Source organism: Arvicola amphibius, chromosome 12, assembly GCF_903992535.2.
Source record: "Arvicola amphibius chromosome 12, mArvAmp1.2, whole genome shotgun sequence".
Taxonomy (NCBI): domain Eukaryota; kingdom Metazoa; phylum Chordata; class Mammalia; order Rodentia; family Cricetidae; genus Arvicola; species Arvicola amphibius.
This window is the reverse complement of record NC_052058.2, coordinates 20,042,582-20,054,881: the sequence shown is the minus strand read 5'-3', so window position 1 is coordinate 20,054,881 and position 12,300 is coordinate 20,042,582. Positions and strand designations below refer to the sequence as shown.

Genomic DNA, 12,300 nt, shown 5'->3' with positions numbered 1-12,300 from the left:
ACTCAAACAACCCAGGTTTAGAGATAGGCTCCTGAGGATAGCCACCTGTGTTTGTGTTTAGTAAGACACTCTCTCGGTTTATATATTCATTTTCTTGCTTATCAAAATACAACAATTAGATATATATATATCATTTAATATTATAGTTTAGTATCCATAGTTTATATCTATATTTAGTATGGTAGGTTCGAGTCCCCAATGTGACCATATTGTACTTCTAATTATTTGTTTTACTCAACTACTAAAAATCTCAGAGCTAAGTCACACGATCAGAGGATGAAATGAGCCTAGCCAGATGCTCTGAATGTACAGTCTGATGCTGTCTTTTGTTTAATTTTTCCACTTTTTATGTTAATGTACCCCTGGTTCTGAACACTTGTCTGGACATGTGCTGGATTTCTGCTGGAAGTTGAGGAGGAAAGAATGAACAAAACACAGTTCTAATGAAAATATTCCCTTTGCGTTCACTAACCGACTCTTCAAATCAAATGAAACGCGTTTGTGCCCATCCTCTTCTATTTTCTTATAACTTTTAAGTTACGTATCCGAAGAACAACTGCGTTCATTGTGAAGTTACTGAGACATGTGGAGGCATTCCTGGAGCCGTTCTTAGAGCTGTAGTGTCCGCTAAGATTCCTTAGAGGTCAGAGTAGATGCCAGTAGAGTGTAAGATACCAGGGTATAATTCACTGCCTGCCGTTTTCTGAAATTTAAAAATGCTTGCAGGAGCTGACACAAGCTCGTAGGTCTGGAACACGAAACATACAGCACAGACCAAGAAAACAGCAACATAACCCCTTGTTAGAAGAGAAGGGATGGAAATGTGGCAGAACAAAGCTGAGTAGCAATTAAGCTAGCTAGGTGGTAGTGGCACACCCCTTTAATCCCAGCAGGTTGAGGTAAGCAGATCTCTGAGAGTTTGAGGCCAGTCTGGTCTACAAAGTGAGTTCTAAGACAGCAAGGGTTACGCAGAGATCTCTGTCTCAGAAAATAAATAAATAAATAAATAAAGGAAATAAAAGAAAAAAGAAAGTGAAATAAACTAACCCAAATTATATTGAATTGGTTTGACTCTCAGATTCGGAAATTAGAAGGAAAGAAGATGCAGGAAAAATCTCAGGAGGATTCTTTTTTTTATTTTTTATTTTTTTTTTTTTAGAAACAAGTCCCAGTGCCTTTATGAATGGCTTCTCAGTGAGCCCCCATTGTCAGCCACATTCAGAGAGTCTGGTTTGATCGCATGCGCATGCTCATTCAGTCCGGGTCCAGCTGTATTTGATGAGCTCCCATTAGAACAGGCACACTGTCTCAGTGGGTGGACCAACCCCTCGCAGTCCAGACTTCCTTGTTCATCTTCTTCCTCCTTCTGCTCTTCAACTGGATCATGGGAGCTCAGTCCATTGCTCTGATGAGGGTCTCTGTCTCTATCTCCATCCGTCACCTAACGAAGATTCAAGATAATCATCAGTGTGATAGTGGGGCAAGGCCAGTTCAGGCACCCTCTGCTCTGCTGCCCAAGGACCTAGCTGAGAAAAGCTCCCTTTGTTGATACTTCCTACAGTTCTAGTAGTGACTATTAGGCTGTGATCATCTAGGACCAGTTCTGTGTTTGTGTGAGTGCAGGGAGGTATTGCATAAGAAACCTTATTCTGGGCCAATGAGAAAGCTCTGTGAATGAAAACATGTGTCATCAAATCAGATGATCTGAGTTCCATTTCCAGAATCCATAAGATGGAACCAACTCATGAAAGTCTTCCTGACTTCAACATACACACACACACACACACACACACACACACACACACAAGCACATGCATAAACAAATGTAAAAATATTTTTTAAAAATTATAATCCAGCAGAAAACAATGGTTAAATTTGCTGTGCTCTGTGAGTTTTTTCCTTTTTTATCACAATCTGTCTTTTCCTCCCTAAGCATCTATCATTTTGACATAAGCTTCTGTTTCTATCACCCTAAATCTGAAATGTAAATGAAGACAGAGGACTAGCTAGAATAAACAGTTTTCTTGCTTTCTGCCTCCCTTTCTCTGTGTCTCTCTCTCTCCCTACCTCCCTCCCCTGCCCCTCTCTGCCCATTTTCTTAGCAAATAGCCTTCTCTGAGTCATTCCATATACTTAGACCTCAAAAACAAAGCTGTTGAGAAAGGAGGAACAGGAATAGCTATGGAAAAAAAACACCATTAGGCCATAAAAGGGATGGAAACAAGGAACTGTTTCCAATCCTAGAGGTTCTGGAGCAAGTCTCAGCCCATCCTAGAGAGAGCCTGTGCTTGGTTTAATTACCAGATAAGAAGTGAAGCTCACAGGAATGCTTTTCTATAATATTACTGACAAACGGATGGTGAATTCTTTATTCCAACAATCATAAAATGTCCAATTTCCTCCTCCTTTTCTGTTAACGATAACTGACATTTTCACCACTTTTTCCCAGAGTTTTGTTATTGGTAGGACGGGGTGTATCCTTGAGAAGGGGATTAAAAAGATTACAATATGTGTTGAATGGGGGCTAAGAACAGTAGCTGGGAAAGAAAACATCAAACACCTATGGGAAGGTAAACTCTAAATCCCATTTGATGTTTACAAAATGTGAATCTCTTCATATGATTCTTACCTGAGAAATAATTTAACTAATATTTAGCTAGACAAAGACAAGGGTGAAATTTAAACATATTTTTGCCAAATTACCCATCAAGATGGCTATACAGTGGATTCAGTTGAAGGAAATGGCCCTCAAAATATTCATTCACCTTTAGCCTTTGAGAAGATAGTGAATGTTCCTATCACCTCTATTTGCTATTAAGCTGAGAATTGCTCAATTATTGCTCTATTAAAGCTTTGCAATATTTTGGATTAAACAAATACAATTGTCTTTATTTTAAAGATAAGTGGGGTCACAAAATTTGTCTGGCATCATACATTTATACCTAGAGAATAAGTAATTGAGTCTTCTGCCTTCTTTTTCCATGTTATAGATGGGGAAACTTTGCCCATAGTGAATGAGTGGTCTCAAGAGACTTCCATATGCCCAATGGTGATGTATTGAAAAGGCACAGAGCTTGGACATGGGAGGTCTGATTTCATTGCTGTGTGGTCTTAGGCAAGTATGCCTTTTGGACTAATTTTTTAAAGCTTAAAATACAAACTCCCTCAAAGTGAATTGCTATTCAACAGTTATAGTTTTAGTTCATGATTCAAGAAGAAATAAAGACATGAAAGCAGGAAACCTTTCACTATGATGAATTGCTAGAGGCAGGGCATCAGTATAATCGATTTCAGGGTGTTACTTGGGACACAAAAGGAACTGACTTTGCCTATGCCCACAGCAAGCCATGATCATCAAGGTTCCGGATACAGACAATCTTACTGCGACAACACATTTCATTCTTCTTGGATTTCTAACCCGACCTGCCTTCCAGTTACTGCTCTTCTCTGTCTTCCTGGTAACCTACCTGCTGACCCTGGTAGAGAACCTTCTCATCATCCTGGCCATCCGCAGTGATGGGCAACTGCACAAGCCAATGTACTTCTTTCTAAGTCACCTCTCTTTCCTGGAGATGTGGTATGTCACTGTCATCAGTCCCAAGATGCTGGTCAACTTCCTCAGCAAGGACAAGAGCATCTCCTTCAATGGTTGCATGACACAACTTTATTTCTTTGTAACCTTCGTCTGCACCGAGTACATACTCCTCGCTGTCATGGCCTTTGATCGCTATGTAGCCATTTGCAATCCACTACGCTACCCTGTCATTATGACCAACCAGCTTTGTGGAATCTTGACTGGGGGTTGCTGGTTCTGTGGGCTCATGACTGCCATGATTAAGATGGTGTTCATAGCTCGGTTGCGCTACTGTGGCACGCCACGTATCAATCACTACTTCTGTGATATCTCTCCACTCCTCAATGTCTCCTGTGAGGATTCCTCCCAGGCTGAACTAGTAGACTTCTTCTTGGCCCTCATGGTCATTGCTGTGCCTCTTTGTGTGGTAGTAACATCCTATGTCACCATCCTCATCGCCATCCTCAAGATCCCATCAGCTCAGGGGCGTCAAAAGGCTTTCTCCACCTGTGCCTCTCACCTGACAGTTGTAACTCTCTTTTACTCCACAACCCTTTTTACATACGCCCGTCCAAAGCTCATGTATGCCTACAATTCAAACAAAGTAGTGTCTGTCCTCTATACCGTCATTGTTCCCCTTCTCAATCCCATCATATACTGTTTGAGGAACCGTGATGTAAAAATGGCCCTAAAAAAGACTATACTTTGCATTAGAAGTGGACCCGGGGAAGATGGGGGTTTCAGTAGTTAAAAAAGAAAACTTACACAATTACACTGGGAAGATGGCTCAGCAGTTAAGAGCACTAGTTGCTCTTTCAGAGGACCTGAGTTGACCTCCCAACACCCACATGGAAGCTCACAACCACCTGCTACTTCTACTTACTCCAGTTCCAGGAGTGCAATGTCCTCTTCTGGCCTCTACTGGCTTGTTTGTGATCCACAGACATACACATAAAATAAAATACACATAAAACAAATCAGCCATACATATAATATAAAAATAAAATTTTAGAAATTAAAACTTAGGGAATTCTTTCTGGCATAAACAAGTAGATGACCACCATCCATTTTTCTCAGTCTGATTTATATTTATTCATCAACTACATAGTACTACTGTAAGACTTTTTTTAAATTATAGACAAAATTCAACATAACAAGACAGAACATATTTACTTTGTATACAATAAGTTATTAAAATCCTTTCAAATAAATTGTGTGGGGGTGATATGATCATGTGTGCTTGTGTGTGGTGTTATGATCATGTGTGCTTTGTGCGGTGGCATGACCATGTGTGCTTGTTGCTGTGGTATGATTGTGTGTGTTTGTGTACTATGGTATGATCATGTGTGCTTGTGTGTGGTGATGTATGCACAAGAACATTCATCCATGGAGACCAGAAGTCAGCATCAAATATCTTCCACTATCACTATCTACCTGATCCTCCTACCACCGCCCGCCCCTGCAGAGCCGGGATTAGAGACAACCTGCCACTTGCCCCTACAGCTGGCTTTTTACATGAGTGCTGGGAGATCTGAACTCCAGCCCCCATGCTGGCACAAGTATGTTACCCACTGAGCCAATCTGGCCCAGACCTTTCAAGTAAATTTAAAGACTGAGTCTTTAGTGAAAAAATAAATGAAGAATGTAAATATAATAAATAAAAATTATTTAGATAGCAGTTATGGATTTAATAGTACCCTACAAAAGAAGATATACTGAAGTCCTAGTCCTTGATACCTTAGAATATGGCTTTCTTTGGGATTTGGATTTATGTAATGAGCAAGTGCAAATTTGGATTTCCATCATCATAGCTCAGAGTTAGCAAACAATAAAAGTGCACACATAATATGAACAGATGAAACTTCTTAAGAATTTTAATTGTTTTTCCTGAAAATGTCTTATGAATAGCTGGTTTTCCAACATGGATGCTTTTTCTAGTACAAACGACATCTCTTAATAAATGATCAAGCTAGACTTCTACATATATTAGTGGACTCTTCGCAGTCCTGAAACAGGGTGAAAATATAAGCGAGCTGTAGGGGTCTTCCTGGACCCTCTAACTACAAAGTGCTTTTCCACAAAGCGGCTAATTCTGTACTGAAAAGAGATAAACCACCAAAGAGGTGGGAGCTCAAAACACTGACACCAAGTAAGGGGAAATTTATAGAGATCTTTTTAGAAATGCTGAGATTTCTGTTAAGAAACTTTTGTTTCTTCTTCATAAATATTTGAAACAAATAAATTGACAGAAGGAGAAATACCCAGAAGCATTTTACCAGAAACAAAGTACTTATCAATAAATTATCACTAAGTACGTATTGTAGAATGTCATTATTCTCAAAAGCGCTCTATATTAAAATGTTCGGAGCACGATATCACTCTTCTCAAACAGGAGACAATGTCTACGGTGCAATGTCTGCAGGCTCTGCGTACATGACTTCACCTTTTACAACTATGACCTGTAAACAGCACTACTGTTAAGTGCTGTATACTGTATAATAATACACATGAAGTATACATGTGGCATGTGTGGTGTGTGATGTGTGTATATGTAAATGTAGTGTGCTGTATGTGTGAGAGAGAGATGTGTGTGTAGTACGTGTGTCTGTGTTGTGTGGTATGTGTGTATGTTGTGTGTATATGTGAGTGTGTGATGTGGTGTGTGTATGTATGTGTGGTGTGGGGTATTGTGTGGTGTGGTATGGGGTATGTGTGTGTGGTGTGGTGTGTGTGTGTGGTGTGGGGTATGTGTGTGCAGCTGTGGGGGGTTTATGTGTGTATCAGGGGTGTATTTATGTGGGTGTGTGTTGTGTGTGTTGTGTGCGCGTGTTGGTTATGTGTTATCTGTGTCTGTGGTATGGGTCTGTGTGGTGTGTGTGGTGCGCGCGCCGTGTTGTGGTGTGTGTGTGTGTGTGGTGTGAGTATGTGTGTGAAGTGTGGGGAGTTATTGTGGGTACTGAGGTGGTATTATGTGGGGTGGGGTGTGTGGGTGTGGTGTGTGTATGTGGTTAGGTGTGTATGTGTGTGGGGTTGGGTGTGTGTGTGTGTGTGTGTGTATGTGTGTGCCGTGTGTGGTGTGTGTATGTAGTGTGGTATATATGTGTGTGGTGAGGTGTGTATGTGTGTGCCGTGTGTGGTGTGTGTGTATGTGAGGCGTGTGTAGGGAGGGTGCATGTGGATGCCTGAGACTGACAACAGCAGGTGTCTTCCTCAGTTACTCTCCACCTTATGGTCTGAGTCAGGGTTTCTTACTGACCCCAGCCACCTCCCACACTCTGAGATACCAGGTAGGCATCCATATCTACCTGGCTTCCTGTGGGCTCTGGGGTCTGAAATACAGTTCCCAATCTTGCACAATGAACTCTTAACTCCTTGAGCCATATTCCCAGCACAGAAAGCCTTTTCAGATAATCCAGTATGAATGTTACTATTTTCTACAGAAAAAATCCATGTACTTGAATTAAGAACATTACCTTATGGGACTAGAAAAAGAGATGGCTCAGCGGTTAGGAGCACTGTGTACTTCCAGAAGACCTAGGTTTGATTCCCAGTATCCACAGTGTGACTCATAACTGTCTGTAACTCCATTCCCAGGGGATCTGATGCCCTTTTCTGGCCTCCGTGGATACCAAGCACACTCATGGTGGGCAAACATATATGCAGGCAAAATACCCACACACATAACAAAATTTTAATTGATTCTTGGAAAGAACATTATTTTATGACAAAAATACCACATTCACTCCCAAAATAATATACATGCATGTATAGTTTAGACATTCCAATACTTAATTACTTTCTAAAGTATGCATGCATACAAATATGTTTCACATGTTTTAAACTCTGCTCTGAATACCTCGGAACCCATTGTCCGCTGTGCCTTTTCTGCTCCCTTGTGTGTGCAAAGGTGACTTTCTAGGACCCTGACTTGTAATATTCTGGCATCTAATTCTCAGGGGAGTTTGTTCTAGTGTTGTTTCATTCCTATGGAACCTAGAGATACATTTCATTAAGTTTTTAGACCAATACCATTGGGAACAAAAGTCTAAAAGCTTAATTAAGAATGGAGCCTTCAAAGGGGCTCTTGGAAAAAAAGAAGTCTATTAAATACACAAAGCCTTTTCTCCTTCATGAATTTCTCGAATTTTAATTGAATAAATGGCAGCTAAATTTATCAAAGAACAAAACAGTTCTTCCATACATAGTACTTTGAAACAAAAAAAAATTCTTTTTTTTCGTTTTAGACTTCATCTCCCCCATGTAAAACCAGCTCCTTTTCAGAACTGAGGCTACATTAAACTATTCTATAAGATATTTAATTAGGCCTATTAATAGTTTTAAAGCTAATCAACATAGCTATGAAATAACATTTTGTTTTCAACCTACATAGTTGTCATGGAATACATAGCATTTTGATCAAGAATGGACCACATATTCATCCAGTATCTCACTGTGATTATATTGCTATATGATACGTAGATATTGTTAAGTTTATATGAGAACACTCTTATGCCTGGATATGATGGTGCATGCCTTTAATTTCAGCACTTAGAAGGCAGAAGTAAGGAGATCTCTGTGAGTTCCAAACCAGTTAGGGCTACCTGCATAGTGGGTCTCTGATTTTTAAGATAATTATGAGAGAGAAAAATGGTGTAGGGTTGGCTGGGGGAGGAGTTGTGAAGGATATGGGACAAGTTGGGAGAAGGGAAAGCATGATCAGAATATCTTGTATAGAAAAATTATTTTCAATAAAAAGTAGTAATTATAACCCAATTTTTTATGTTTTTGGTTCCTACTGTTTTGGGTCAGTTTAAAACATTCATCATATCAGACAGTATTTCAGTTAGAAGAAGAACATTGGATCTTTTTCCCTGCATTACTGGTTTTCAGACCAGAGTCTGGTAGGCAGTGAGTTGTCGAAGACCAGCCCGGACAAAAAACATTTCTCCTACCAGAGTGGAGGTGTGGGAATGAAAACACAACTCACATAACTATATCAGGAGGGAGTTTTCAGGGATCCTTCATGAAATCCTGAATTCACATCCTGAAAATCACCCCATTTACTCTCCAAACAGCTTTTATATCAAAATGTAAACTGAGGGGGAAGTTCATTAGCATTCTGTTTTCTAGGTAGCAGGGAGAATGACTTTGGTCACATCCACACATCACACCTGTGCCTGCTCTGTCAAGTAGACTGAAAAACACCTCTTCCCCTGGGGACCTCCTAAATTACAACAGGAGGAGCAGAACGACATTAGCATATCCTGACCATTTGCTTAGGATGGCACCAGGTTGTCTCACTATTAAAAGGCTAGGCGACCACCTTCTGTGCCGTAGGGGTAGACTGTGCCTTGCCAGGTCGCTCAGAATTCTGACTATCATACAATGTAGGAATATGACCGGTATAATCTGCCTTCTACAGTGAGTCTGTCCTTGACCTGTATGTACCTCTAATTTCTGGGAACAAAGTTTCACTGAACTGCAGCCATGACCATTAATCGATGATCAATCAAAGACTTCAGATGAAAGCAGAGACCTCATGGGATACATAAAATATTTACCACTGCTCTCTTTTCAGGAAAAGTTTTCTGAAATGCTTGAAAGAATGTGAATGTCTATATTCAATCCATTAGCAAGATCCAAATAGATTTGAGGACCCAGTATCTTAGCTCTCGTGCACTGGGAACAGATGTCGTAAAATAATGGTTGTTTTTTGTTGGTAAGCAGAGAACGCCACTGTGCCAGGAAGCTTTGTGGCCCAGCAGTGCAGCAGGCCTTAGCACAGAGTTTATCTAAGGAAAAACTAAGCATTATAGCTTTCCTATAATTGGGAGGTCGCCAGTCTACTGTAACTTCACCCCCATTGGAAAGTGATTTCATACTATATTTTATGGTTTCATTCATTTACTTCCTGAGTATTTAAACTATCTCAACTTAATACAATAATGCTATAATAAGTATGCTTTTGAATTTTTTGTTTTTGAAAGTATAATTTTATTACATTTCTCCCTTCCCTTTCTTCACTCTAAACCCTCAATATATCCCCCACTACTCGCTTCAAATTCATGGCCTCTTTGTTCACTAATTGTTAATACAGATATCTATGTGTGTGTATACATACATAGGGCAAGTATAAGTCCAAGCCTGTCAACAAGGACCGCTACATCTCCAAGATGTTCCTGCACGGGGACTCAAGTCATCGTGGTGTTACGGAACCGGCTCATCGCCGGCGAGTAGAGGCCTCTTCCTTCCATGAGAGCCTGCTCCCTGCCCTGCCGAGCCCTGCCCAATGGGATGGAAATAAAACCCTGTGTTTTTTGTTGTTTTGTTTTCAAAAAAAAAAAGAAGAACACTTATTATTATCGAAGAAAACCAGGAGTGAGCACCCACAGGGCAGCTCACGGCTGTCTGTAACTCCAATTCTAGGGGATCCAACACACTCTCTTGTTTCCGTGGGCACTAGGCATGTGCATGTTACACAGACATACATGCAGGCAAATACACACATAAAATAAAAACAGACAAATCTTTTTTAAAGATGGACTGTTGAATTTAATAGACAGTTCTTAAGGGGAAAAGGGAAAATAGGCAATACAATAAATATTTTAAACTATTGGAGCATCTAGTAAACACAAAAAGATTGCTCTGAGATCCCATTTCACTCTGTTGAAAAGGATTGTCATCAAGGAAAAAGAGACAAATTCTGGCAAGAAAACTGGAAAGAAACAGTTATACACTGGTGTTGGTACTACCATATGATTCACCTCTACCGTGTCTGGATGCATACCTGAAGGAATGTAAAATCACAGGTGTCAGCATAGAGTACTTGCGCATCCATGTTAATTGCTGCACTATTGAACACCTAGATTTGACACCTGCCTAGGAGGGTCCATTTGCAGAAAATGGATAAAGAAAATGAAGCCGGGCGGTGGTGGCGCACGCCTTTAATCCCAGCACTCGGGAGGCAGAGGCAGGCGGATCTCTGAGTTCAAGGCCACTTGGTCTACAAGAGCTAGTTCCAGGACAGGCTCTAGAAACTACAGGGAAACCCTGTCTCGTAAAACCAAAAAAAAAAAAGAAAAAAAAAGAAAATATGCTGTGATGAGTATTCTTCATAACCAGCTTGTCTAGGTTTGGAACCACCTCTGGGCATGACCTCTGTGAAAAGACTTTCAAAGAGGCTTAACCAAAGGAGGAGACACACCTTGGAAGTGTCCAGCACCATCCTGTGGTCTGGCATCCTAAAGTGAATGAAAAGGGATAAAGAGGGAGAGAGAACCAGACACCAGCATTCATCTCTCTCTGCTTCCTGACTACAGGTACAAAGTAACAAAGGCCATTCTGTGCTGCCACTGCCAAACCTTATCTGTCACAGTGCACTGTGCATGCAAAGCATGAGCAAAACACATCCTTTCTTCCTCAAACTGCTTTTGCAACTTAGTGACTCATTTATATACAGTAGAATTTCACTGTTACAAAGACTGAAATGGTGACATTTTCAGGAAAATGAATGGAACAGAAGAATAAATGTTTACCAGGGTACACCAGACCCCAAAGGATAAAAGTATTTTTCTCTCGTATTCAGAGGCTAAATTTAAACGTGTATAAATGCATATATTCATAAGTTTGTGTGTGTATGTGTACATGTATAGGACACGGAAGTAGACAGGGGACTATAGTGGAGGGAGAACTCTTAAGGGAGAAGACAAGAAAGACTGATGGAACATACATGACATGTATGCAGAGAAAGAGACTAGGAAGAAAGCAGCTGATCAGCAGGAAAGAGTGTGTGGGACCAGCAAAATCAGTGGGTAGAGCAAGCAAAAACAAATCACAGGGCATGTGAAGAGAGATATGTGATTAAGAACACTGGTTGCTCTTGCAGAAAACTGGGGTTTGGTTCCCAGCACCCACATGATGGCTTTAATGCAGTCTCTCCTTCCAGTCCCAGGAATCTGACACCATCTTCTGTCCTCTGTGGGCTTCAGGCATACACTTGGTACACACAAAATAAAAATAAATGTTTAATAAAAGAATGTGGAAAAGAACAGACTAAAATGATATGCATGTATGACATAATGAAATCTAATTCTTCGTATGCTACCTGAAATAAAGTAACAAATAATAAAGAAAGAATCTAGTGGAAATCTAGTTATTTACTCTGTTTAAAATAAAAAAAAAGTGTCCCTGTTAGTGATGAGGAAACCTAGTGCAGTGGAAACTTCTGGAATCTATGAAGGTGTGTGTGTGTGTGTGTGTGTGTGTGTGTGTGAGAGAGAGAGAGAGAGAGAGAGAGAATGAGAGAGAGAGAGAGAGACAGAGAGAGGGGGTCCACAGTACACATACATCACACACATGTTGGAAAACAAAGCACAACCTAGGGTGTTATTCCTCACCTTCTGTTTTGTTTGAGACGATGAGCAGCAGTGAAGGTTCCTGAATGGACATCCAGGGAGTCTCCAGACTCTGCCTCCCGGCTAGGTATAGGAATTCTGGAATTACGTATTTTTGCTACCACATTAGGCTTCATGTGTGTTCTGGGGAATCTGAACTAAGGTCCTCGTGCAAGCATGGCAAGACTTAACACTGAACTGGCACGGTTTCCGTACTGAATCTCTCGTCTGTAACTCTTCCATGCGGAAGTTGTAGGCACTCTTCTAATGGTGCTCTCTTGTCCGCCCCTTTTCTCAACTGTTCCAAATCAAGCTGCTGCTGAGGTTCCTTTG

At 40.6% G+C, this 12,300-nt stretch overlaps 1 protein-coding gene across 1 annotated transcript; it reads left to right on the top strand.

Moving 5' to 3' along the window:
• The first annotated feature begins 3,347 nt into the window (after nucleotides 1–3,347).
• On the top strand, nucleotides 3,348–4,325 carry LOC119828060 (olfactory receptor 6Y1). The gene has a single exon (XM_038350089.1). It carries the CDS (start codon nucleotides 3,348–3,350, stop codon nucleotides 4,323–4,325), a length of 978 nt encoding a protein of 325 aa, XP_038206017.1.
• The last annotated feature ends 7,975 nt before the right edge of the window (nucleotides 4,326–12,300 follow it).